This window comes from Artemia franciscana, chromosome 12 (genome assembly GCF_032884065.1).
Source record: "Artemia franciscana chromosome 12, ASM3288406v1, whole genome shotgun sequence".
In the NCBI taxonomy this organism is placed as follows: Eukaryota; Metazoa; Arthropoda; class Branchiopoda; order Anostraca; family Artemiidae; genus Artemia; species Artemia franciscana.
In genome coordinates, this window is record NC_088874.1 from 20,464,632 (window position 1) to 20,492,153 (window position 27,522).

A 27,522-nucleotide genomic window follows, 5' to 3' on the forward strand; every position below is an offset into this window, starting at 1 on the left:
GCAATCAAAAAATTAATAAAATATTAAAAGACCAAAGAAAATTGAAATCACGGTCAAATCCTCAAAACCTGGAAAGCCCAGACCCTAGGACGAACTCGCAAAATCCTTTCAACTCAAACAAAAAATATGAAAAACCCTCACATTAAAGAAAAATAAAAAGCACGACCGAAACCTCAAATCCTAGAAGGGTTAGGACTTTTAAGCTGAAGTAGCATAATCTGAATTCGCTCAATCGAAAAAATAATAAAATATGAAAAGGCCAAAGAAAATTGAAAGCACGGTCAAACCTCGATCACTAGAAGGGTCAACACCCTAGAAGGGTTATCACGCTTAAAATGTAGTCACATAATCTGAGTCCGTTCAATCTAAAAACTAATAAAATATGAAAAACACTTATATTATAGCAAAATGAGAGCACGGTCAAACCCTCCAACCCTAGGAGGGTCAGCACCATAAGACGAAGGTGCAAAACCTGTTCAATCCGAAAATTTGTAAAATAATAAAGAACCCTATACTAAATAAAAATTAAAGTACAGTCAGCCCTAAAAGCGTCAGTGTGCTAAGTTGAAGTGACAAAATCGGTTTCTGGTCAATCTGAAAAAAATCCCGGCAGTAAATCACATGTTAGTATTTTAGAGGAGTTGGTAAGATGAGACTTGTTTTTGTAAATTCCATCGACGCATATATATTTCAATAATAAAATATAATATCTCCTAGGCATACAAATATCTTAGAGAAGTCAGAAAAGAAATTTTTGTTTTTGTATAAAAACAAAAAATATTTTCTAGCACCCCTTAGAAAGAAGGTCTAGGTCCGCCATGCAGGGAGCCCCTGAAAAAGCGATGTAGCGCTTCTAGGATAGATACAAGCATGCAATCTCTCCTAGCTAGATTAATTATCTTAGAAATCCTTTTTCTATAGGGTACTCCGCAAACTAATGAATGATATGTTTGCATGGGGTCTAAGTATTCGCTACAATGAGGTGTCTAAAAAAAATCCTATTTGATGGTCTTAGAAACAAGGCTTATGCACATAATGCAGGGAGTAACTCCCTTATCCATTGATCCGATGAACAGGTAATCCGATGAACGATGACTCGAAACTTTTATATAGTACTTCTTAAACGCAAAGACTGAACCCTGACAAGCTGGCAAAATATTTAGGATAGATACAATATGAGGCCAATAGCCCTCTGAAAAGTGGCCAGTAGAGGTAACTTATGTTGAGAGAGTGACAAACCCCTGAAAAGTGGCCCGAGAACTACCAAAGGCATTCTACTCATAGCATGCAGTGTTATCCGAAGAAAAGTCAAGAAGATACAAGTAGTTTGCCTCAAAAACCGCAATTTTCTAGGCTTCTGTGAAGCCTGTGGGGCTTATGATAGTGATATGTAAGTGGAGCTTATCACTTCTACCTGTCCTTCGAAACACATATCTTACCTTTCCTACGACATACATGGTGCTATCTCAGCTTGTCACGATAAGAATATATCCAGGAGACATCACTTGCCAGATGTTATTTCTCGCTCAAACAATAGAATGAATACAAGTCCCATGTACTTGTTATGTTGCGTAAGGCCTCCTGTGATTGATACATTTGAATGCCAAAATATTTGACATAAAACAATGGGAATTGGGGGTAGTTTTAAGTACCCCAAGAATAAAATTTTTTAATGTTTGTATTTTTTATTAATAAAACATATATGTGCAATAGAAAAGTCTTTTTCTTTTATCTTTTAGATTTCTTCATCTTCTTCGTCATTTATGTGGTCATCAACAACGATTAGTGGTGGCAGATCATTGGAATTCAATTTGTTCTGAACTTGATGTGCACATTTGAACTCAACTTGTTCTGAACTTGATGTGCACATTATCCACAGTATAAGGTAACTTCATTTGTATTATATCTCTTTAACTAAAGGCATCGTTTTTATTTTTTATCGCGGGATTTGGCATATATTTTGCTTTAAGACGATATATAACCTAAAAAATCATTCTTGAGCCTCAGCGTCGGTTGACCGTCTCAAAAACATAGGAGTCATATTAAAGATATCGTTTTTATTCCTTATCGTGAGACTGAGCACAGATTTTTCTTTAAAGCAATATGCAACCTTAATAAATAATTTGTGAGCCTCAGCATCGGTTGAATGTTTCAAAAACATAGGAGTCCAATTAAAGACATTTCTTTTACTTCTACTGTAGTATTTAACATAGATTTTGCTTTCAGGGCTATATACTACCTTAAAAAAAATGTTCTTCAAGCCTCAGTGTTGGCTGACAATCTCAAAAAACATAGTAGTCCAATTAAAGACATCGCTTTTATTTTTGTTGAAAGATTTAACATAGATTTTGCTTTAAGGGCGACATGCTACCCGAAAAAAAAAATGATTTTTCAAGTCTCAGCGTCGGTTGGCAATCTAAAAAAACATAGAAACTCAACAAAAGGCATATCTCTTATATTTGTTGAAATATTTACCATTACATTTTGATTTAAGGGCAATATGCTACCTTACAAAATCATTATTCAAGCCTCAGTGTTGGCTTACAATCTCGAAAAGCATAGAAGTCCACTGGTGGCACATAGCAATTTTGTTAAATAAAATCTGGTGAGTTTTTAACTTTACTTCGGACATTCCACAGTAATTTCGTATATAAAATTAGACCCAAGGACATAACTTTATCATTTATTGGTAATCTATGAGCTAAAAGCTGAAGATTAAGCAGTAGAATTTCTCTTTTCCACGTAAAGCTGATAGCTTCATATTTATCAAAATCATATTTAATTTTTTTATCTACCCATTTTAATATATTTCATTTAAAATATGTGGAGAGAGGCGTTCTGGAATTCAATGACTTAAGCCTATTCTATGTTACAGGAATTAAAGGGACTATTATTACACTAGCGAAACTTCCCGGTATCTGACGAAGAATATGAATTCTTTGCAACCATTACCAAATCTGTTTTTTATTTTGGTTAATCCGATTTGGTAATTTTGGTAATAAAGACAGCCATAACCCCAATCAAGCTGGAGTAGGTGGTCACATTCATTTATGATTATAGTGAAGTTACTTTCGTTAAAGAAGTAATTTAACATTGAATTAAAAAATACTACTTTTGTTAATTAAAATATTATTTGAAAACTCAAAACTGGGTTGTATCCATCGTTTTGTTTCACCAAGAAAACAAAAAATTTTGAAAATTGCGCTTTTTCCAAAATATACTTACATTCTATTGTCTTCTTATCTTTATTTCCATTGAATTTTAAACTATATACGCTCCCTCCAAAAACCCCTGTCTCTGTTTTTCGCAGAAGGTGAAAGTCTTATTTTTTTATCTTTATTTAATTATAATTATGCTAGTGGGAAGCAGAGGATTTGCAGCTTATGTTTATGTAGCTGAAAAAAATCATAGGTGCTTGAAAAACTAGCTTATAGTTTTTGGAAAAAGTTTAGCAGGCTTGGCACCTACCCCAAAATACTAGATTATAGCCCCTTTAGATTTTTTTCATGATTTCCTGTTCCCAGAAATATCCCAGCGTATATGCCTCTGTCCAGTACAATGACTAGACAAGGGGCACCAATAATGGTACATAAAATTTATCCATAAGATATATATAGATTTACTATTAGAAAACTCTTATTTAAAACTACTTCGCCCCATAAGAAAAGGCGAGGAGTAGAGTTACAAATATATGATGATTTTAAGGATCTTTTTATGTGTTTTCTATCTAATTGGTGAAAACCAGTCATTTCCCACATTTCCCTAATTTAAAAATGTTCTGTACCCATGTAATCTTCTTTTGTGTACTACCATGGAATTTAAAAATATTTCTATCTTTCAAAACTAATGATATCTTAACTCTTCCCCAGAAATGGGTAAAAGCCTCCCTTAATTGATTTTTCTACGCTGATTTTTAGTTCTATTTTAACCATTTCCTTCTAACAGTCCTAATTGTGCTGGTTTCTTTTCTTTGGAATTTTTTAACCAATTATCATGAGTAGTATCCCTTCTATTTTCCTATGACACACATATCCCGCCATTCCTGCGATACATATATCCCACCATTCCTAAGACACACATGTCCCACCATTCCTATGAGACACATAGATTTATCTCAGCTTCTAGTGATAAGAATATTTCCAGGAAACTCCACTTGCCAGCTGTTATTTCTCTGTGAAATGAGCCTTTGGATACAAGTGGGCAGGCGCAGAGTGTCAATCTGGATAGTATTACGTGGTCATTGGTATAAAAGTTTGATGGTGAGTTACCTAGTATCACAGTTCCACACCGACATTTGATTAGTTTACACTGTTTCAAGTCCGAAAAATGTTTCAAATATATTTTTAATATTTTCAAAATGAGGAGTTTCACATTATTGTAACTTGAAGGAGTTGATAGTGATGATACGAAAACCAGAACCCCCCATTAGTAGTTGAAATTGGAAAGGAATGTCGACTAACATTTGAATGGGATGTTTGAATGTTTGAATAGATGTTTGGTAGATATGTTGTAACTTTGAGTAAATTTAAGTTGGAAGAACAATTATGTTTCTTAGCAAATGTGAATATAATGCATATATCTAGACTACAAAATGGATTGAATGCCATCAGGAAGCACATTGAAGACAATGGATTGCCTCACCTCATGAAAAACGTGTTGAAATCTATCTTATTCTATTATTATAATTCTGATAGTATAAATATTTTACAATGATTGGTTTTTTGTGGTTAGATGGTTTTGATGATCGTTTACTCCTTTCCAAGGGAACCAATAGGCGTTGAGAGTGTGCATGAAGTAGAAGGAATCTTTGCTATATTAGTTTAGTCTATAATCGGAGGTGGGAGTGCCAAGGACAAATGAACTGATTTGAGAACAAACGATCACGTTGATTCTTGTGAAATTCGAAAGATGTTTGAATCTAAATGATCAATTTAAGAAGTTATTAGTACAAAAGAAAATATTCTCTTAAAGAAGGCTTGACGCTATCATGGAAAATTATTCGCCAGTTGTGGATTATTATATGAGGCTTTTACGTTGTGATTCAAATGTATTTAACTCCATTTATTGATATACTAACCAAAACAAAACAGATTGATATCGTGGATTTACTTTTGAAAACTACCTAAAAATGTTCAAGTTTCAATGTTGATTTTTTCAATCTCTGTTTTATCGTGAGAACAGTCAACAATATGAAGAAATTCTGTCCAAACAGATATAATTGATTTTAAGGTTTCCATTTGGTTGTGTGGGAGTCAGCACAGTGAAAAAAATTTCTGTATATGTCCGCTAAATTTATATAAATCGAGCAGCTGGTCGTCATGTGAGAACTGCGCTAGTGTTGACGACTATAATGAAAGGTGCAGATTATGCAATCCATTTAAATTCCATAGAGGACATTCTGTACAGGATTGTAATTCCTGTCTTGAAGAGGTTTGTGACTCTCACCCTAGAGGATACCTACATACCAATTGTTACTATGATAAGTGTGATTAATGGGAAAATACTTAGCCTTTTATAATTGGAAAAAACCTTAAACGTGATTTAATTTTATTTGTAGGAGACTGGTAACGTCGTGGATTTAATTTGTTTTTTGAAGAAGAATTTGGAACACGTTTCAATTGTAAAAACATCAAGAGAGCATTGGTTTCTACATTAACGTTGAGAGGACAGTGGTAGTTATGATCGTAAACCTACTGATTTTTATTTGGCTGTTACAGAAAGTGATTCTTCATTTGAGAATACTGTATGCGACATTACTTTAAAAAAGCAAATTGAAACACGTGAATTTTATACTATGAATTATTATAGTATCACTAGCTGTTGGGGTGGCGCTTCGCACCACCTCAACACCTAGCTGATGGGGGCGCTTCGCGCCCCCCCGAGCGCGTAAGTCTTTACGCGCCATATTAGTTACGCGCCATTGTAGTTGTGTCCCTGTGTCCCACCTGTGAATATAGATTATATATATATATACATATATATATATATATATATATATATATATATATATATATATATATATATATATATATATATATATATATATATATATATATATATATATATATATTTAACTACGTAAAACTTGCGAATATACGACATTCTTGGCTGTCCCATTGTCTGTGCATATAAATAGATTGTCAGGTTTACCGACTCTTGAACATGTAACATATAATTGTCCATGGGAAAAACAATCTGTATTCAGATATATACCTCATTATTCTAATGATTGCCCTTGAGCTTTGTTGATGGTGATTGCTAATCGAAAATTCCCTGTGTCCCCGTCGTCATTTATATATTCCCCTGTGCCCCCGGCGTCCCCGTTGTTGTTGTTTCCCTGTGTCCCGGTCGTCATTTGTGTCCTGGTGTCCCAGTCTGTAATCTCTCTTTGAGTGTCGCGGTCGTCATTTATATTCCCTGTGTCCCGGTGTCCCGGTCGTCATTTTTGTCCCGGTCGTCATTTGTGTTCCGGTGTCCCGGTCTGTAATTTCTCTTTGAGTGTCCTGGTCGTCATTTATATTCCCTGTGTCCCGGTCGTCATTTGTGTCCCGGTACTTTGTTGATAGTGATTGCTAATCGAACATTCCTTGTGTCCCGGTCGCTTTCTCTTTGAGTGTCCCGATGTCCCGGTCTGTAATTTCGTCAGTCGACAAACATGACTTCAGTCAACACACAAACATGACGTCACTCGACAGACACACAGACAACTATATATATATATATATATATATATATATATATATATATATATATATATATATATATATATATATAGATAGATTGATTCTAGTTCTTCAAAAAATTTAATGTATCTTGATTTATGTCTGCGAGAAACTTGTTATATTTTAATTCATCTTCCTAAAACTTGTTGCTTGTTGACTTTTCTCTTCGTGAAACTTGTACATCGACTTTTCTCCTTGTGAAATCGGTTTTGTTCGTGGAACTTGTTGAGTGCTGATATTGTTCCTGAAACTTAATTTACCTTGGTGTTTTCTTCGTGAAACCTGTTGTATTTTGGTTTACTCTTTGGTGAAACTTAATTTATCATGATATTTTTCTTCGTAAAATTTTTCGCACAATGATTTATTCCTTCATTAAACTTAATTATCATGATATATTTCTTCTTGAAATTTGTTGAATGTTGTTTTTTTTCTTCGTGAAACATGATGCATAGTGATTTTTGTTCGTGAAACTTGCTGTTTATGGATTATTTCTTCAAGAACCTTAATGAAGCTTGATTTATGTCTCCGAAAAAATTCTTATATTTCATTTCTGCTTCGTAAAACTTGTTGCTTGTTGACTTTTCTCTTCGTGAAACTCGTAGATTGACTTTTCTCCTCTTGAAACTATTTTTGTTCTTGATATGTCATTTATCTTCATATTTTCTTCATGAAACTTTTTGTATGTTGATTTATTCTTTCGTTAAACTTAATCCATCATAATATTTTTCTTCGTGAAACTTGTTACATGTTATTACATGCTTCTTTTCGTTACATGTTGGTTTTTCCCTTTGCAAAACATGATACAAGCAGATTATTCGTCAAACTAGTTGTATGCGGACTATTTTTTCAAAAAAATTAATGTATTTTGATTTTTGTCTTCGACAAACTTGATATTTTTTTTATTTTTTCTTCAGGAAACGTGTTGGATTTTGATTTTTCTCCTGTACAGTGATTTTTCTCATCGTAAAACTGTTTTTTTTCGTGGAACTTGTTTTGTGCTGATTATTGTTCCTGAAACTTAATTTATCTCAATACTATTCTTCGTGAAACTTGTAGTTCTTCCTTATCAAACTTGTTGCATATTGATTTTTCTCTTTGTGAAAATTGTACATTTATTTTTCTCTTTGTGAAACTGGTTTTGTTCGTGAACCTTGTTGCGTGCTCATTTTTGCTAAAGAGACTTAATTTATCTTGATATTTTCTTCTTGAAAATTGTTGCATGTTGATTTATTCTTTCATGAAGCTTAGTTTATCATGATATTTCTCTTTGTGAAACTTGTTGCATATTTTTTTTTCTTCGTGAAAAATGATATATACTGATTTTCGTTCGTAAAACTTATTTGATGTGGATAATTTCATCAAAAACTTAATATATCTTGATTTATGTCTTCGAAAAATAAAAAAAAATTAAGTTCTTCTTCATGAAACTTGTTGCATGTTGATTTTTCACTTAGTGAAATATGTGCAGTGATTTTTCTAATTGTGAAACCGGTTTTCTTCGTTGAACATTAAATCAGTTAAAACTAAAATGATTAACATCAGTGAACACTTTTTAGAATTATCGAAGATCTACGCATACTGAGCGTCCACTTTCAGAGACAGTAATGCCGTAAGGTGGCGCATTCGTTTCTAAGGTCACTGGTAGCCCTACAAAATAGACATTTAATTTAGCAAAACGACTTTCCCACGGCAATCCTGCAATAATGATCTTTTTTCTAGCAAACAATACTAAATTCTTTATTTTTGCTCATAGGAGCTTTGTAAAATGTGAACTAAACTGTAAATAAAAGTTTACCTCTAATAACAACCCTCCCCCTCGGAATTTGGTCGCAAGGAGGCTGGCCAGCCACATTGTGGCACGGTGGTTTGAAATATGCATAATCTTGGCTCAAAGAAAAGTCAAATTTTCATTAAAACCTCTCAAAAATAACCAGATGCAGAAGTGTGTCTATTTTTATTGCAGGTGCACCACTGTTTCTTGCAATAAAGGAATAGAAACGATGCATTTTCATCAATACCTCTTAGAAAAACCTCTTAATATGGCTTAAATTTATCTACAGTAAGAGTCCATCCCCTCGAAATGGTTGCTAGGTTTCCCACCTTTCTTTAATTCATTTTTCTTTTTACATGTATTTTATCCTTTATTTTATCCTTTATACTTTATCCTATATTTTATCCGTTTTTTCGTTTGCTGTGTTTTAATTGCTTTTTCTGTTTTTTAACAAGGCTTGTTATTTGTTTTTATTAATAATATTTGTGAGGACAATTGCCTTCATTCTTCAGATTTCTTGTTCCAGGACGAATCTTCAACATGTAATCATTTACGCAATCAAATATCTCTTTGATTCAATAGCTAACTTAACCTCTCTTGGTCACTTTAGAAAATTGACAACACCGCAGCATGTAGAAGCATCTAATGGAACAAACATCCATAGTATTGGGATGCTTGTGCTCTCTCATCTAGAAAGGGTCCGGAAACATGCAAACCATTTAATCATTCTAGAAGACGGGCAGAAGTTTCTCCGTGCGTCCAATAGGTTATCTTGTAGAAAGCATTCCTCTAATAATTTTATTGGAAAAGCTTTCATTGACCAACTGTCTTGTGCTCCATTCCATTGAGGGGGAATCACTTTCGAATCCTAATGCGGACGAAAAATCTTTAGATTATAAAGGTTCCCTGACGTAAAACGTCATGAAAGAAAATGAAATCTAAACAAAATCCTAGAAAGAAAATGAAATCCTGAAAAAACACCTTGAAAAAAAATCCAAAAGGAAAACCAAATTCTGGAAGTATTCTGTAACACCCGTGTATGTACTGTCATTACGTAACACCCACGTGTGAACCCCCCTCAGTTACAACATGGGATTCTGCGTTTAATTAGACTAACATTCCCTATTAGGTAACAAGCAAAATTAAACAAGTCCTATTACGTAACAAACAAAAGTAAACAAACCCTATTTTGTAATTAACACCTGCATCTCTTAGAAAACATTCCCTATGCTGTAGTAAGCAACAGCAAACAAACAATATTACGTAGGTGTAGTATATGGTTACAGGTGTGCTATAGTATTGCGTAGGAACCAGGTGCGCGTAATAACGTCTTGAGGGGCTATTAGCTCCAGGTTTACCCCCTATGTGCCTGCCAGAAAGTTTTATAACGTCACTCCTCACCTTAAATAAATAAATTTGTTCCTAACTATTGTGTCAATTAAAAGGTTTAGGGTGTCAAAATACCCCACTAAATGTAATAAATTTATTCTTCTTGGCAGTTTTTCTGCTTAATAGCAGAATAGACCATTCAAAATATAAACATCAAAAGATTTCTTTCAGCCTACAGATAATTTGTTATGACAGTGGTTCTTCGGTGGCTCTATTTTCTAGGAACACAAGTGTGTGCAGTTTCTGTTTACCCTACGTTGCAAAGTAGCTTGGTTTTATTTTCAAAAAAATTCTTCATATCTTTCACGACCTTCTGAATATTATTGACAATAAAACAAGAGCTAAGAGCTCATATGGCACTTGTGACGAGGTCGGAAGAGCCGAGAGCTCATATGGTACGAGGTCGGAAGAGCCAAGAGCCAAGAGCTCATTTGGCACTTGTGAGAAGGTCAGAACCTAAAGTTAGACTCGGTACTAGAGTTATCGAATTTGCTGTAGTCTGTCGAGGCTATGTTGATTGTAGTCTTTGCCTTTTAGTCTGCAAGGCTATCAAAATATTCAACACCAGACTTTAGAATAACATCAAAAATTATTACCTTACCCTTTCGCATTATCGACACCGTTCTTTATAGGTAGGAATTTTTTCATACACTTCAGTTACAATTTTATCCTTATCTTTTGACATAGATTCTTGAATGACTTCCATTTCTGCTCATCAAATTCATGGAAAACGTTTTAAATACGTATTTAAATTGCGCATCGTTGTCTGTGCCCAAAGGACTGGGAACTAATTAAAAGTCAATAGCTAAGTTCATGAATGTGAAATCATCATTGATGACTGTCACAGTGTAAAAATATTTTCCCTTTACTGTGCTGACTGCATAGATGACTGGAACAGTTACATCCGCAGGACTTTGCTTCTTAGGGAATTCCAATTTCGTCAGCAATAGTTACAGCTTAGGGGTATAAGCCTAGAGAAGGAAACATGTTAAGAAAACATTTCATAGTACGCACAATAGCTGTAGCAAACACCTTTTGCATGGATCCCCCCTATACTTTACCGCCAACCCCCCTTCCCCTAAAAAGCAAATATATATAGTCCAAATTATATAAAACCAATGCATTCTGTCACCCATCACTTGTTTTCCGGTTGTTCTTTTAAACAGTTAATTCAATTAATAAGTACAAGGTATGAAACAAGAGAGACGCATTGGGGGAATAGAGGGGAAATATATAATTTCGACTGTATATTTACACATTAAGGGGGGGGAGGTAAAATATAGGGGGTTCCATGCAAAATCTGTTTGCTACAATTGTTATGCATATTGTAAATTGTTTTCTTATCATGCTTCCTTCTCAAACATGTTTCCTTCTTAAATCGTAAGTTAAAAATACCTAATTTTTATAATCTTTCAGAATTAACCCTCGCCCCCACTCCCCCAAAGAGACCGGATCCGCCCTTCCAACTCCCCCGAATGTCACAGGATCTGGTCGGAATTTGAAATTAGAACTTTATAGCACAAGATCCTTCTAAATATCAAATTTAATTAAGATCTGGTTACCCTTTCGTAAGTTACAAATACCTCAATTTTAAATCTAAGCGTTTCCCATCATTTTAGGTCTCCCCACCCCAAACTTCCCCCAATGTCACCAGATCCGGTCAGGATTTAAAATAAGAGCTTTGAGCCACGATATCCTTCTAAAAATCAAATTTCATGGAGATCCAATCACCTGTTCGTAAGTTAAAAATACCTCATTTTTTCTAATTTTTCAGGATTAACCCCCCCCCCCCCCCCAACTACCCAAAAGAGAGCGGATCCGTTCCGTTTATGTCAATCATCTATCTAGGACTTGTGTTTATTTTTCCCACCATGTTTCATCCCGATCCCTCCACTCTAAGTGTTTTCCAAGTTTTAGGTTTCCCCCTCCCAACTCACCGCCCCCATCACCAGATCCGGTCGGGATTTAAAATAATAGCTCTAATACACGATATCCTTCTAAACATCAAATTTCATTGAGATCCGATCACCCGTTCGTAAGTTGAAAATACCTCATTTTTCTAATTTTTAAGACTTACTCCCCCCCCCCAACTACCCCTAAGAGAGCAAATAAGTTCCGATCATGTCAATCATGTATCTAGGACTTGCGCTTATTTTTCCCATCAAGTTTCATCCCGATCCCTCTACTCTAAGTGTTTTCCAAGATTTTAGGTTTCCCCCCTCCAACTCCCCCCAATGTCATCAGACCCAGTCGGGATTTAAAATAAGAGCTCTGAGACACAATATCATTCCAAACATCAAATTTCATTAAGATCCAATCACCCGCTCATCAGTTAAAAATACTTCATTTTTTCTATTTTTCAGAATTAACCGGCCCCTACTCCCCCCCCCCCAGATGGTCAAATCGGGAAAACGACTATTTCTAATTTAATCTGGTCCGGTCCCTGATACGCTTGCCAAATTTCATCGTCCTAGCTTACCTGGAAGTGCCTAAAGTAGCAGAACCGGGACTTTAGATTTTCTCCCTCCAACTCCCCCCAATGTCATCAGATCCGGTCGCGATTTAAAATAAAAGCTCTAAGACACAATATCATTCCAAACATTAAATTTCATTAAGATCCAAATACCCGCTGATAAGTTAAAAATACTTCATTTTTTCTATTTTTTGCGAATTAACCGGGCCCCCACTCCCCCCCCCCAGATGGTCAAATCGGGAAAACGACTATTTCTAATTTAATCTGGTCCGGTCCCTGATACGCTTGCCAAATTTCATCGTCCTAGCTTACCTGGAAGTGCCTAAAGTAGCAAAACCGGGACCGACAGACAGACCGATAGACAGACCGACAGACCGACAGACCGACAGAGAGACCGACAGAATTGGCGACTGCTATATGTCACTTGGTTAATACCAAGTGCCATAAAAAGACGTATTAAAAAACATCAGTGTGTTGTCGCCTCGCATACCAGTCTCTACAAACAGAATCATATTTTCCAGAAATACTACATCTTGACTTAGGCAATTCTTATATGACTGGAACAGAAACAGTCGGACAGACAACAGCCCTATCTTTGAATAGAAATATATCAACCCTATATTTCTCGCTCCAACTCTCTTAATCCCCCCTTTTTTGTATTTCCCTCTCTCTCACACTCTTTTCTAATCATGACTTAACCTACTCCCATCTTTTAATTTCTAATTGCACTACCCGGGCTCATAATATCTTTTTCAGTTTACCTAAGTTAAAACGGTTCATGATAACATGGTAACTGAAATAAACAGCGATACATGCCAACAGTAACCAAATATCTAAAATAAGTATTTCAGCAATAGTACATATATGAAAATAATTTATTTTTAATAACTTTTTCAAAACATATATGCTAAAATAAGTCGAAAATCACCCATCATCAGGTCATAGGATAGAGATATTAGATAAAGGAGAAAACGTCACTGAAAAGGTAGGGGATTTTTATGACAGTTAACCTATTTGGTTATGTGCATCTGAGTACCCTCGAGGAGAAGTGTCACGTCTCTATCCACGAAAACCACGAAAGTGGTTCCACGAAAGTGGAAAAAAAGAAAAGCAATTACATATAGATATATCTTATTTTTATTTGAACAAGTTGATAGTTCAACTAGAATTAGTAGTCTTAAAAAAAAGATTTTAGGTAAAAAAAATTTTAACCTTGAAAGCGTTACATACCTACACGAAAATAAAATGTATGGCCCAAATCTTTTAAATTTATGTGTAAATTCTTTCAGACAGGCGTAAAAAGAAAGTGTGGGGGGGGGAAATTACTCTTGGCTCTTGAATCAAACGGGAGGAGTTTTTGGCCTAAAGAGGAGTCCTTAGCATTGGGTTTAAGGGATAGATCCTCGCTTGTTGCATGAATGTTTTGAGTATGACACAAAATATTACTTTGTCATGGTTAACATCCTTAAAAAACAGGAATTTTAACCCTTAAATACATTCTTGAAGTTTGAGGCCATATTTTGGACCCTATAGATATTTTAAAGGACACAAGCTTTTCTTGGGAGACCCTTATCAGTGTCGGTCTTATGTTTAAAAAGTATTCCTCCAATGTAAATTGTCAGAGTTCAGAAGGTTGAAGATAGGGTCCATGCTAAACTAAAAGGAGAAAAGTGCTATCAATTTGAACTCACTGTTAAACCAGTTTTGATATATTATAAGAGTACTGAACACAATTGTGAATTAAATCATTTAATTTGTTCCTTAAATTCCAGTAAATATTACCCATTCTTCTTTAGACCAAACAAGGGGCTCCTTCAAAATTCCTATACAAGCATTGACGGAAATTTTAGCAGATATAAAAGTAAAAGTGAACTTACCGGTCAGCTGAATCACAAATGAACTCGGAACTGCACGTACGGGAGATTTTGTTGCTAAAGCTATTCGAAGTTCTCCTTTGAAGCTAGTCTTTATATTTAAATTTCCATGGACTTCAAAGGCTTTTGGTTCGCATTGTTCGAAGCTCAAAGAAACATCTAAGAATACAAGAAAACTTCCTTAGTTATTTAGCTCCATATGTGAAAAAAGTACAAAAAGGTAATCTGAAACAAGAAAATATAGACGAAAAGACAAATTTTGGCAGGGGCAAAAAGCCTTTTACCAATTAATTTTAAATTCTGTCATGAAAATCTGGCCTTTTTCATTTCTGAGAGTGAAAAATAAGAGGAAAACAGGAAATCTGTAGGTTGTGTTAAAAAGTTTGTACTTATATGTAAACAAATCTCTAGAGCAAAGCACTTCTGTTCAGCCACACTCCACCCTCCTTATAAGAACCCTGGCGACACTCTAGCGTTGCCCATAGTAAACAGCAAAACGGCTCAATATAGACGAAAAAACAAATTTCGACAGGGCAAAAAGCCTTGTCTATTACTATTAGGAAATAATTTTAAATTCTGTAATGAAAATCTGGCCTTTTTCAAGATGTTTCTCCCAATTTTTGAAAACCAGGTTCATTTCTTGCTGTTCCAAGCTAACAACGGCTGCTGAGAAAAAAGTAAAAAGACGGAAGCACTATTGTTTCCTAAGAAAATAAAATAAATTTGTTTTACCTACTATCCTCTGCGGAGACTTGTTTTGAGACTCGTTTGAATTTGCTTCACCAATCGCATATGTTAGGACAGGATAAGTTGAGAGTATAACAGCGTTGATAGAACTATCAGAGCCAATGTTAAAAATTACGCCAACAAGACCCTGAATACAAAAAAAATCAGTAAAATGCGTCCCTCTTCCGTTCAAGTTGAATGCAGTAAATTTATCATCCCGTTTTTCTCTATTTTAAGAAATACCCACTATGTGCGAAACATGCAGAAATGACAAGAATTTTATATAATCTTATCATAATTATCCGAAATTCTTTTGAAAAGTAATTTAGTACAAGTAGATAAAATTATTTCTTAGACAATTTATGTGAAAAGTGGCTAAAGGAAACTAACCATAAAGATGTTCAGAATTTAAGAACTTTCTAATATTATTTTAACACTCAGGTACCCAAATACTTTTTTTTCTTCTTCTTCTTATGTTGTTCGAGGTGGTTGAATATTTCAAATCAGCATAAAACCCAAATTCTTTCGAAGGATCTATTGTTATCAAAATTCCGTTTTTAGAGTATTGGTTACTATTGAGCTGGGTTCGGTTACTATTACCACGAACTGTTCGATCCGTTAATTGTGCAGATGGTCAGACAAAAACTTTTTTTGAATGAAGTATCATTTTTAGCACTTATAACCTTTGGTTTTTCGGTCCTGTCTCATTGGTCCGGGCTATTGATTTTCACCCAATGTGAATGTAATTCGTTTGGTTCGTTTTACCTCGGCTAGTCTTTTGTCATTATAAAATTCATATCGCCGAACAATGTTTTTTTTTTAACAAAGGTATGATAGGCATTGATGACCTTATCCATGATAAAATACCCAACCCAATCATCACCGCAATCATTTTCAATTTTGACATGTTTAATTTTCGTCGTCCAGATCGTTGATTTTCACCCATGTCTTCTAGCCGTGTGTGTTTTGGTCTCCATTTTCTTTTTTGACTCGCTCAGATTCTCGGTGTCGCTTGTCTTCTAACCGTATGCGTCTTTGATCTTCATTTTCATTTTTAACACGTTGTAATTCTTGTTTTCGCATATCTTCTTACCACTCGTGTCTTTGCTATTCATTTTCATTCTGACTCGCTCAGATTTTTGGTGTCACTTGTCTTCTAATCTGTGTGTATTTACTCTTCATTTTAATTTTTGGCTCGCTTAAATTCTTGTTTTTGCATATTTTCTAACCGCCCATATTTCTGCATCTACAACCTACAAAAGTTTTCATCTACAACCTCATCGTGTTTTGTAACTGTTGTTATAGGGTTCATATCAGAACGATAATGAATCGATTTATCCTTTCGAAACATTTTACCAGAAGCACAAGCAAAAACTTCCCCTCCTCGTCAACTATTAGTGGTAGGATTGCATTATCCTTGGGCAGAAACTTCCCAAGAATACTATTTAATATCCACCACTATAGCACGTGAATTGTTTCGGTACTCCAAAGACATTTAAACTCTCACTATCATTACGACGCACGCATAAGTTTCGAATGATGTCTGCAATAGTACTCAATGTTAAATTTCGTGACCATTCAATGCTACTATAACCTTATCATTTCAACACACTCTCTTTAGCAAATTAATCTTCGATTTTCTATTGACTCTCATATTGCTGTTTGTGGACTAACTCACGCTCCTCAAAAGAGCACATTCTTTTTACTCCAGCTACCTGTTTAAGGAAATCGGCTGTTGTTTCCTTAAATAGGTGGAGTTGGATGACCGCACCTACTGGCACGGCATCAATAGCACATTAACAAAACAATTTCAAGAGTCAAAGATACATGAATGATATATAAACGTCTGAGACAGGTGAACTAATTTCTTCCAAGATCAGAAACGCATGAATAGATTTTTCAAAAGTTAAAACACAAATAGAATTTTTCAGAAGTCAGAGACACTTGAATGAGATTTTTCAAAAGGCTGTGATAGGTGAGAGGAATTTCTACAAAGTCAGAAGCGAGCGATCTAGATTTTTATTCAGAAACCTAAAAACTGCAAACAGATTATTTTCCAAAAGTCACAAACAAATAAATGGAATTTTTCAAAGTCAGAACCATATGAAGAGGATTTTTTCGAAAGTCAGAAACGTGCATCCTGTCTTTTTTCAAAAAGTTGGAAAGATGGTAATAGATTTTTTTCAAAATTCAGGATTCAAAATCTGAGACGTTACGTTAGGTTCGGGGACACCGAAACTTTACTGCTTTTAAAAAGTTTAGATCTACTAATTTTAAGCTAGAATAATTTAGCTGGTGGTTAAGCTGCTGTGCCATTCTAACATAAAGAAACCTAGGTTATAAGCGGCAAACCAAAGTTAACTAAAGTTAACAGCAGTAAAAATTTTCTAAAAATGAGCTAACATAAGTTACAAGAGTTAAACTTAGCTTGACGTGTCTAGCTTTTGAAAAAAATTCCCATCATCTGTCTCTGACTTTGAAAAATCCTGTTCACGTGTCTCTGACTTTTGAAAAGATTCGTTTGCATCCTTACAACTTTTGAAAAAAGATCAAGGTAGCACGTTTTTGCAATTGAAAAAAAATCCCGTTCTTCTGTATCCAACTTTTGGAAATCCTATTCATTTGTCTCTGAATTCTGAAATCCAACTCACGTATCTCAGACTTTTGAGAAAAATTTTCTTTGTGTGTTCTTAAGATATTAAAGAAAAAACTGAGAATGTACGGTTCTCACTGGTCTCAGAATTTGAAAAATTTCGTTCATGTTTCTCTGACTGTACAAAATTCTCTTCACATATCAATTACCTTTGAAAAAAATTTGTTTGTATGCATCCAGTTTTTGAAACAGAATCTGGTTCGTATGTTTATACCTTTAGAAAAATCCCGATCACCTGTCTCTGACTTTAAAAGAATCCCTTTTATGTGATGTTGAATGTGCATGAATAGACACATTCATTGAGCCCCCGCCTTTCATAAAATAGTGGATTGCCTTAAAAGGGTACTCACATTAAAAAGTTGAGGAGCTTGAGTTTCCATGAAGAAAGCAGTTTGAGAGTCAATAGGAAAGTGAATATTACTTGCCTTAAGAATGTGTGTGTATATGATAAGGCTATCGTTGCGTTTAATAATCACAAACATAACTATGTCGACTATGGAACAAGCATTAATAGAACAAACATTAATGGAGACAGTATTGGAAACGTATGCGTGAGTTATCATGAAAGTGAGAGATTATGTGTCATTGAAGTACCCAAACAATTTAATTGTCATAACGATGAATATTAAAGAGTAACACTTCCAGAGAAGCTAGCGCTCAAAGATGATGCCAACCCATGACTAACAGATGACGATGAGAGTAAAGTTCTTGCTAGTGCTTCTGATAACATGTGACCAGCAGGTGGATCGTTTCGTCATCGATATGGTATTAGCTTTCAAATGAAAGCAATGAGATGAAGACAGACGTACTGCTGTGGTAAATCTCATTAGCTATATTTTAACTATATTCCGGAGATTCTACCAATGTAAAAACAATGCAGTAGTAGACAATGAAATCGCCAGTAAAATAAAAAGGTAGGGAGTTATTTCCCACTTCAAACAACTGTTGATACAAAATAAGAAAAAAATTAATGGAGCCCCCGAAAAAGTAAATTTTTCTTATATAGCCTGACTATCTTATATTTCTTATATAACCTGAGGCCAAACATTTATTGGGGGAGGGGGACTAAAAGTAGTTTTCTTATTTTTCAGTCTCAATTCTTAGATTTTGCAACGGTGCCTTACATTCAGGTTGAACAAAGACGCTGAAACAACATTTTCAACAATATCTGCGGATGGCGAACTTGAAGTCGTACACACATGTGTAAAATTATCACTGCAGCAGCCATATTTACCATATTTTTTTTTTGCATTTTTTCATCCAAACTTACGTTAAAAATTAAATAGACGAGATGTAAAAATATAAATTCGAACTTACTCCATACTAAACATAGCCCACGCTTCAAGCTCAGAGACAATCAGAATATGAAATCCTTTGAATAAGAAGGCGTTGATTCATGTAAGAACAAGCTGGAACAATTGGAAGGAAGCACAGATTTTTCGCTGAAAAATACACTGCAGATGTAGAAAATAGGGTGGGCAATCATTTGCCAATTTCTCGTAAGGGATAGAAATAGACAGACAAAAAGTTATTTTATTTCCTGGTCAATATTCTTTCCGAATATAGGAGTAATAGCTATACTAATTGTACAATTTCCTCCATAATAGGACCTCGGAAAATGTATAAATGTTTGCTGATATTGTTTTCAAATAGGATTTATTTTGCATTAGGAACCTTAACTTATATTATATTTCTCTGTAAAGTCAGTATATTATGCATATTATGGCTTTCCTCAGGGATCTGTTCTTGGCCCCATTTTACTTCTGATTTATGTTAATGATGTGGTTTCAGCGGTACAAAAACACCAGGCCTCTGACATACTGCAAGCTGTGTCGTCCTGATGCTCGGTCATGTTCCAATATTACTTCTAATGAAGATTTTCCGTTTGCTTCTGCTGATGACACCACTCTTGTGACCATTGGGAAAACAGAATGTTCACGAGAGTTATTTCATGATTTAATGCGAATTACTTGGCCTTGAATGTTGGTAAGTCACATTTTCTTATTTTTTCTCGAATTGGAAAAGTCCGAAAGAGAATCGGGTGGTTCAATCCCCTCATTGCTTGCCATCAGGTCTGGAATTCCTTACCTTCTTCAGTACAAAGATGCCACTCGTTTGTGACTTTTAAAAGAATTCTTACGGATCATTTAGTAAAGAACCAAACAGAATAGAATTTTTTGCTTTTCCTCTGAGGAGTTGATGTCCCCTGAGTGTTTGTTGGGGCTGTATGGTTTTCTTCTCTGCGCTTTGACTTCCAGGCCTCAGTTATGTTCCCTTTTTCATCTTATATGTTATTTGGCTATTGTTTTCTTTTTTTGGTTGTTGCTTATATTGTATTTTTTGTATCCCCCTTGTATCCCTAGCCATGGAGCCTTTAAAGGGGGAACAAGAATATGGTATTTCCATTTCGTCCGGTTCTAAGCCGGCTTAAGCGCTTCGGTGTAGACTTGAGAAGATATGTTGGTCCCCATCCTGCACTGGTATCCGGGATCACTGCTTTTCTTGAGGCCAAAAAATTTTCAAAGATTTAAAGAACATGAAAATTGGAACTTGGAATGTTACGACGTTAAAAAATGACTATCGCATCGACATTTTGACTGACGAATTCAGACGGTTTGAACTGGATTTATTAGGAGTTTCAAAAACTCATATCCCAGGGGTAGGAAGCATGAAATTAGGTGACATAGAATTTGTTTACTCAGGCAGGAAGGATGGGGTACATAGACAGGGAGTAGGGCTCATGATGAATAAGGAAGCTGCTAAGTCTTGTTTAGGCTGGGAAGGTATTAATAAAAGAATACTAATTGCTCATTTTATGACTAAAAAGTTTAGGGTATCAGTTATAGTAGTATATGCCCCCATTGAACCAACTGATGGAGATACTAGTGACTCAGATGAATTTTACTTACAGTTACAGGAGCAAATAGACAGGGTACCAGGTAGAAATATGGTATTTTTTCTAGGAGATTTTAATGCCCAGGTTGGTAGAAATATGGATAGATGGTATCCTAGCCTAGGTAAATTTGGTGTAGGAAAAGAAAACAGTAATGGCTATAGGCTTTTGCAATTTTGTAGGTATAACAACCTAGTTATAACCAATACGGTGTTTGGTCACAAAATGGCCCATAAGTTGACATGGTATTCACGTGCTGGTAAGACAGCAAACCTTATTGATTATGTTATTGTAAACAGGAGACTAGCAGGATCAATACAAGATACTAGGGTGTATAGGAGTGCCGTTATTGATGTTAAAAGTAAAGATCACCATCTAGTAGTATCTAAGGTTAATTTAAAGCTGAAATTTCGGAAGGGTAACTCCCTCCCGGAAAGTTATGATGTTGGTAGACTTCAGGATGAAAATTTGAGAAAAAAATTCCAGGAACAGTTGAGTACTAAACTTGAGGGTTTAAAATTTGACAATGTGGAAGATGGATGGAATAATTTCAGAAAAACAATTTGTGAAGTTGCTGATGGTGTCCTAGGGAAGAGTGCTAAGACTGCAACTAGGAATATTAGTGAAAAACCTTTAGGTTTAATAGAGAGTAGAAGGGGTTTGTATAAGAATTATCTGAGTGATAGGTCGTATGAAAACAAAAGGAATGTAAAGAAAGTGGAGAAAGCATTAAAATATGAACTAAGGAGATGTGAAGTGGAGGCGATAGATAAAATTGCTGAGGATCTGGAAGATGCGGCTAGACGGCATAATAGTAAAATATTATACTGGCATGTTAATAAATTGAAAGGGAGTAGCCAATCCGGACTAGTCCCAGTTAAAGATAGAAATGGGGCCACAATTAGTGACAAGGAAAAAGTTAAAGAAAGATAGGTGGAACATTTTGAGAATGTGCTAAACCGAGATACAGTTGCAGGAAAAGATATAGATGAAAATGAAAAAGTTTGTGATACCTTGGATGTGAAGGAAGATTTGTTTAGTGAGGAAGAATTAGCGACAGTACTAAAAGGATTTAAAAATAATAAGGCCCCAGGTCAGGATAGTGCGATTAATGAGCTTCTTAAATATGGTGGCTCTGAGGTTAGGAATAAGCTACTTAAGATTATGAACATGATTTTTGAAAAAGGGTAAGTACCCAATGATTTTAGGAAAACCTTAATTAAACCATTGTATAAGAAAGGTGACAAGAGTGAGTGTCGTAATTATCGAGGCATTAGTCTGGTCTTTGTAGGTAGCAAATTACTGAGTAATATAACACTTTTTAGACTGAGACATGCTGTAGACAAAGTTTTAAGGGAAGAACAATGCGGTTTTAGAAAAGGTAGAGGATGTGTCGACCATGTTTTCACTCTTAGGTTAATAATTGAGAAGTCCCTTCGTTGTCAAACACCTTTGGTCCTTAGTTTTATCGATTATGAGCAAGCTTTCGATTCTGTTGATAGAACAGCGTTAACAAAGGTCTTATCGTTATATGGTATACCAGAAAAATACATTAAAGTGATTTGCGCTATGTACGAGAATAATACTGCTGCGGTTAAGGTAATGAGGTTAGCAACTGGTTTTGTATTAAATCAGGAGTTAAGCAGGGTTGTGTTCTATCCCCCTTTATATGGATCATTTTGATGGACTTCGTCTTAAGGAGCACAGGAAAGGCAATTGGAGATCATGGAATCAAATGGGGAGGAAGAACGCTCCTGAACTTAGATTATGCTGATGATTTAAGCATATTAGATGAAACTGTGAGCAAAATGAATGAATTTTAGGAGGTTTTACGAGTTCAGGGTGCTAAAATATGCTTGAAAATTAATGTTAAGAAGACCAAGTCACTAAGGCTAGGAATAAGTGAAGATAAACAGGTGACATTAGGTAACGAAAAGATTGATCAGGCTGGGAGCTTCAGTTACCTTGGTAGTATTATTAATAAAGATGGTGGGAGCAGTGAAGATGTTAAAAGTAGAATAGCTAAAGCTCAGGGTGTGTTTTTCACAGTTAATAAAAGTTTGGAAGAATAGAAAGATAAGTCTACAAACCAAGATTAGAATATTGGAAGCTACAGTGATGACATTGGTCAAATATGGCTCTGAAGCATGGGCACTCCAAAAAGCAGATGAAAATTTACTAGATGTTTTCCAGAGAAATTGCCTACGGATTGTTCTGGATACCCGGCTGACTGACCGTATTTCAAGCGGTAGGTTGTACGAAAAGTGTGGTTCAATCCCGCTTTCTGGGGCTACAATGAAAGAAAGGTTGAGATGGCTAGGCGACGTTCTACGGATGAAGGATGACAGATTACCGAAGATTGTCCTTTTTGGCCAACCGTTTGGAGCTACACGAAGTGCAGGTCGTCCTTGCCTGGGTTGGGAGGATGTCATAAATAAAAATTTTAAGGAAATGGGAACTTCCTGGGAGGGTGTAAAGAGGGAGGCTTTAAATAGATTAGGTTGGAGGAGGAGCGTGCGTAGCTCTGTTGGCCTCAGGCGGCTTGGTGCTGCAGTGAGTTATTAGTAGTAGTAGTAGTAGTAGGTGTACCTATATTGAATCAGAGGAAGTTATTCATTAGTGTATGGCTAGAGTGAGAAATAGGAGACAAACTATCCGTGCATGTTGTAACTATTCTGAATATCCTAAGGAGCCCCATAATTTCTTTTAAATAGCTTTTCTTTAGACAAACTCTGATCTAATAGAGGGTAATATATAATGCTGCAATACCTAGGAGACTCTTTTTTAAACTTTTTCAGAAAGATAAATATCACAGAGACACACTTTTATCCAGACACAATGTAAAAACCGACTAATCGGAACTGCAGGCCTAGATTGTTTCAAACATTTGGACACTCGTACATTCGAACTTTTACCTTTCTTAAAAAAGAGAATTTTATTCTCTGGTTTATACAAACTTTTTTTTGGTTTCATCTATAACCTTATTGTTGGTTTTTTCATTGCTATCATTGGGTTCAATGGCTGTATCTGTTGGTAAACAACATGTAGCACTATGAATATTCGACGGTGTCTTAATTTTCCCAATTTGTGTTCATATTCGTTAGCGATATTATATTCCAATACCATTTTTATTTTATTTGCAATTTAATTTTCTCTTAATAAATCATGTTTGGATAGGTAGCAGTTTCGAATTGAAGATAACATATGGCTTATGGTATTACTACAGCAGTATTCTTCTCTTTTTATTATAGTTTACATTTCGATGCTAATATTGGAACGATGAGAAAACGATTTATGCTTTCATAACATGTTACCAAAAGCACAAGCAAAAGCTTTACACTCCTCGTCAACTATTAGTCTTAGGTTTGTATTTTCCTTAAGCAATAACTTCTCTGGAATACTGTTAAATGTCCATCGTTATAACACTTGAACAGTTTCAGCACTTCAAAGACATTTAAACTCTCACTTTCATGACAACACACATATATGTTTCGAATGATGCCTCCACTAGTGCTCAATTGACAGTTCACATGATAAACTTCGTGAGCATTCACTGTTACAATAAATTTATCATGTACACATACTCTCTTGAGGCAACTAATTTTCACTTTTCAATTGACTCTCACACTGCTATTTGCAAGCTAACTCACACTCCGCAAAATAACATATTCTTTTTATTCCAGATGCCGTTTAAAGTGATCACCTATTGGTGCCTCAGAGAGGTGGGGTTCAACGACTGTATCTATTGGCACACCATCAACAAAACATTAACGAAATTTTTTCGAAAGTCAGACACATATGAATGGGGTTCTTCAAACGTCTAAGACAGGTGACCAAGATTTTCTCAAGGTCAGAAACGTACGAGTTGGATTTTTTTTCAAAATTTAAAATTGCAAACGGAAGTTTTTTAGACGTCAGTGAAACTTGAACGGGATTTTAAAAAATCTGAGACAGGTGAACAGGAGTTTTCAAAGGTCACAAACAAGGAATCTGCATTTTCTCTTCAAAACCTAAGAATATGGAAACACTTACCTTCCCAAAGGTCAGAGACAAATAAATGGAATTTTTGAAAGTTAGAGATACTGGAACAGAATTTTCTCATAGTCAGAAACCCGCGTCCTGTTTTTTCAAAAAGTTGGAAAAATGGTATCGCAATAAGATCGCAAGTAAAATATAAAGGTAGGAAGTTATTTCCTATTTTTCTTATCAGACAGAAATGAAATAAAAAAGGAAAAATATACCATTTCATTCCACATTTAGTTTTCTTTCCAGATTTGGTCATTACTATCATTACAAGTTACTTCTTACTTCCCTAATAGGGCCAAAAAGGGCCCTAGGCTTTCAACAACAGCTTTTTAGTTGGTTTTATTTGATATTATGAAACAGCTGTTAATATTAAATAAGCCAAAAAATTAATGCACCTCCTTCCAAAAAAAGTAAATTCCTTTAACATAGATCGAGGCTAAATTTTTACTGGGGGTGGGAATAAAAGTTGTTTTCTACTTTTAAGTCTTAGTTTTTGTATTTTGCAACGGTGCCTTGCATTCAGGTTGAACGAAAACGCTGAAACAACAGTTTCAGTAATTTTAGGGAGGGCGATCTTGAGACTCTTCACACGTGTCTAGAATTGTCACACCAGCAACATCATTTACCATATTTTTTTGTATGTTATCATCCACACTTACGTTACAAGACTAAATAGATGAGATGTAAAAATGTAAAATCGAATTCACTTCGTACTAAACATTATCCATGCTTCAGTCTCAGCAATTAAGAACATCAAAGGCTTTGAATAAGAAGGCATTTGTTTATGCAGAAAGAAACTGAAATAATTTAAAAGGAAGTACAAAACTTTTGCAGACAAACACATAGTAAGAGTAGAAAATAAGATGGACAATCATTTGTTAATTTTTGTATAGGATAGAAATAGAGAGAATAAATATATAACTTGAGTCAATACTGTTTCCAAACACAGCAGTAATTGATGTACTTATTGTTAATCCCCCCCTCTAGTGGGGTCTCAGAAAATATTTAGATTTTTGTTCATTTTCTTTTCAAATGGGCTCTATTTGGCATTATGAATTCACTGTTGATAAGAAAAAAGCGAAAAAATAGAAAACCCACAAACCGAGACAGCTTTTGATTTAGCATATGGCTGATTTTTTTTAAGGGTTTTGGTATCAACAAATATTTTTTGTTTTACTTTTCTCTGTCAGTCTTTATAGTTTTCAATAGTTTCTTACTTTGAGATAGAATGGAACACATGTTTTTTTCTAAATATTAGTTTTGTATTAGTTTGGGTAGAAAAAAAGGTGAACAATTATTTGTCAATTGTTTGTATAGGATAGAAATAGACAGAACAAATATATAACTTGATTTCTTAGGCAATACTCTTTCCAAACACAGAGGTAATTAATGTAAGAGGTAATTATGATTCACCTCCCCCCCCCCTAATGGGGTCCCAGAAAATATATAGATTTTTGCTTATTTTATTTTCAAATAGGCTCTATTTGGCATAATGAATTCATTGTTGATAAGAAAAAAGCAAAAAAAAAAAAAAAAAATAGAAAACCCACACAAACCGAGGCAGCTTTTGATTTAGCGTAGGGCTGAATTTCCTTTAGGGGTTTTGATATATATAAATTTTTTTTTTTTTACTTTTCTCTGTCAGTCTTTATAGTTTTCAACAGTTGCTTGCTTTGAGATAGAATGGAACAGATGTCTTTTTCTAAATATTAGTTTTGAAACTGGTAGGAAATTTTACAGTGGCAGAACCCATCAAGAATTGGGAAAAATATACACGAATATAAACTGTCAGCAGACACATCTCTCAAGTTTGAAAGTAAAAGTAACAGTTCATGAAAAATTACAAAATAATGTATAGTTAAAATAACAATAAAAATAATAAAAATAACTTTCATCAATCTTCTGAAGACCCAGAACATTTTGTTGTTTTGTTAAAGGCAAGCCTCGTATTCAAAATAATTTGTTTTTTTTTACCGCATTCCTTTAGAGCGGCAACCGAAATTAAAATATATACAGAAAGACCACGCTTTAAAGTGAGATTAAATTAAAAAAACAAGTTTTATTAAACTACAAGTAAGGAGCAAAATTAAAACTTAAAACGACCAGGAGCGTGTCACGTATATGAGGGGGGTTGCTTCTCCTCATCACCTTGCTCTTTACGCTAAAGTTTTTAGGACTTTTAAAAAAAGCTTCTTATTGTTCTAATTAAAGGAACTCTGTGTTTCAGGAGTCGTTCTTAAAGAACTGGGACAAAATTAAAACTTTAGCGTAAAGAGTGAGATATTGAGGAGGAGGAACCTCCCACACGTACGTAATAATTTCCGTTTGTTTTAACTTTTAACGTTTCGCCTTATTTTCAGCTGGAAAAACTTGTTCATTCATTTAGTTTCTGATGGTTTTCCTAAACAACACCAGGAAATCTGGCTCAACCTCCACGGAAAAATGCCTCCTTCCCAGGGATATATTTTCGAGAAAATGTAATACTGGTGAAAATTTACACCGGACAATTGCCCTTAACATTTCTACGCGTGAAATTCAGTCAGATAAGAGAAACCAAGACATAAGAAGAATTTCCTATAGGAATTCTGACAAATTCCCCTAGTGTTAAATTTATCTGAGAATACCACCTCGAAACTTCTCTCCCAAATGAATATTCTCCCCATGGAAAATCATCCGAATCAAAAATATCCTCCCCCCGACAAATTTATGCATATTTCCCAATAACGAATACTATACGAAAATAATAGGCAAATTTTATAAATTAAAGACCCTTATGCAGGGTCTGTGGTTCTTAATGTTACCTCCAAAAGCATAGTTATTCAGCTTTCCGATTATACTGTACAAAATGGCTATCTCAAATTTTGGTCAGACACAATTTTGAGAAAAAGGGCATGGGAGGGGGCCTAGTTGCCCTCTAATCTTTTCGTCGCTTAGAAAGAGCACACGAACTTTGTAATTTGAGTTTGTATGAGCCATCTCCCGACATTCTAGGATC

General features: G+C 35.0%; 1 protein-coding gene across 3 annotated transcripts in view; it reads right to left on the reverse strand.

The window, feature by feature from the left end:
- LOC136033828 (uncharacterized) overlaps nucleotides 1–27,522 on the reverse strand; it is a 101,257-nt gene that overhangs the window by 36,075 nt on the left and 37,660 nt on the right. For all 3 annotated transcript variants that reach the window (XM_065714766.1, XM_065714765.1, XM_065714767.1), the window contains exons 7-8: nucleotides 14,962–15,103; nucleotides 14,233–14,388 (exon numbers count right to left, since the gene is read on the reverse strand). In XM_065714766.1, the coding sequence (XP_065570838.1) occupies nucleotides 14,233–14,388; nucleotides 14,962–15,103 (298 nt within the window). The remainder of the gene's footprint in view (nucleotides 1–14,232; nucleotides 14,389–14,961; nucleotides 15,104–27,522) is intronic.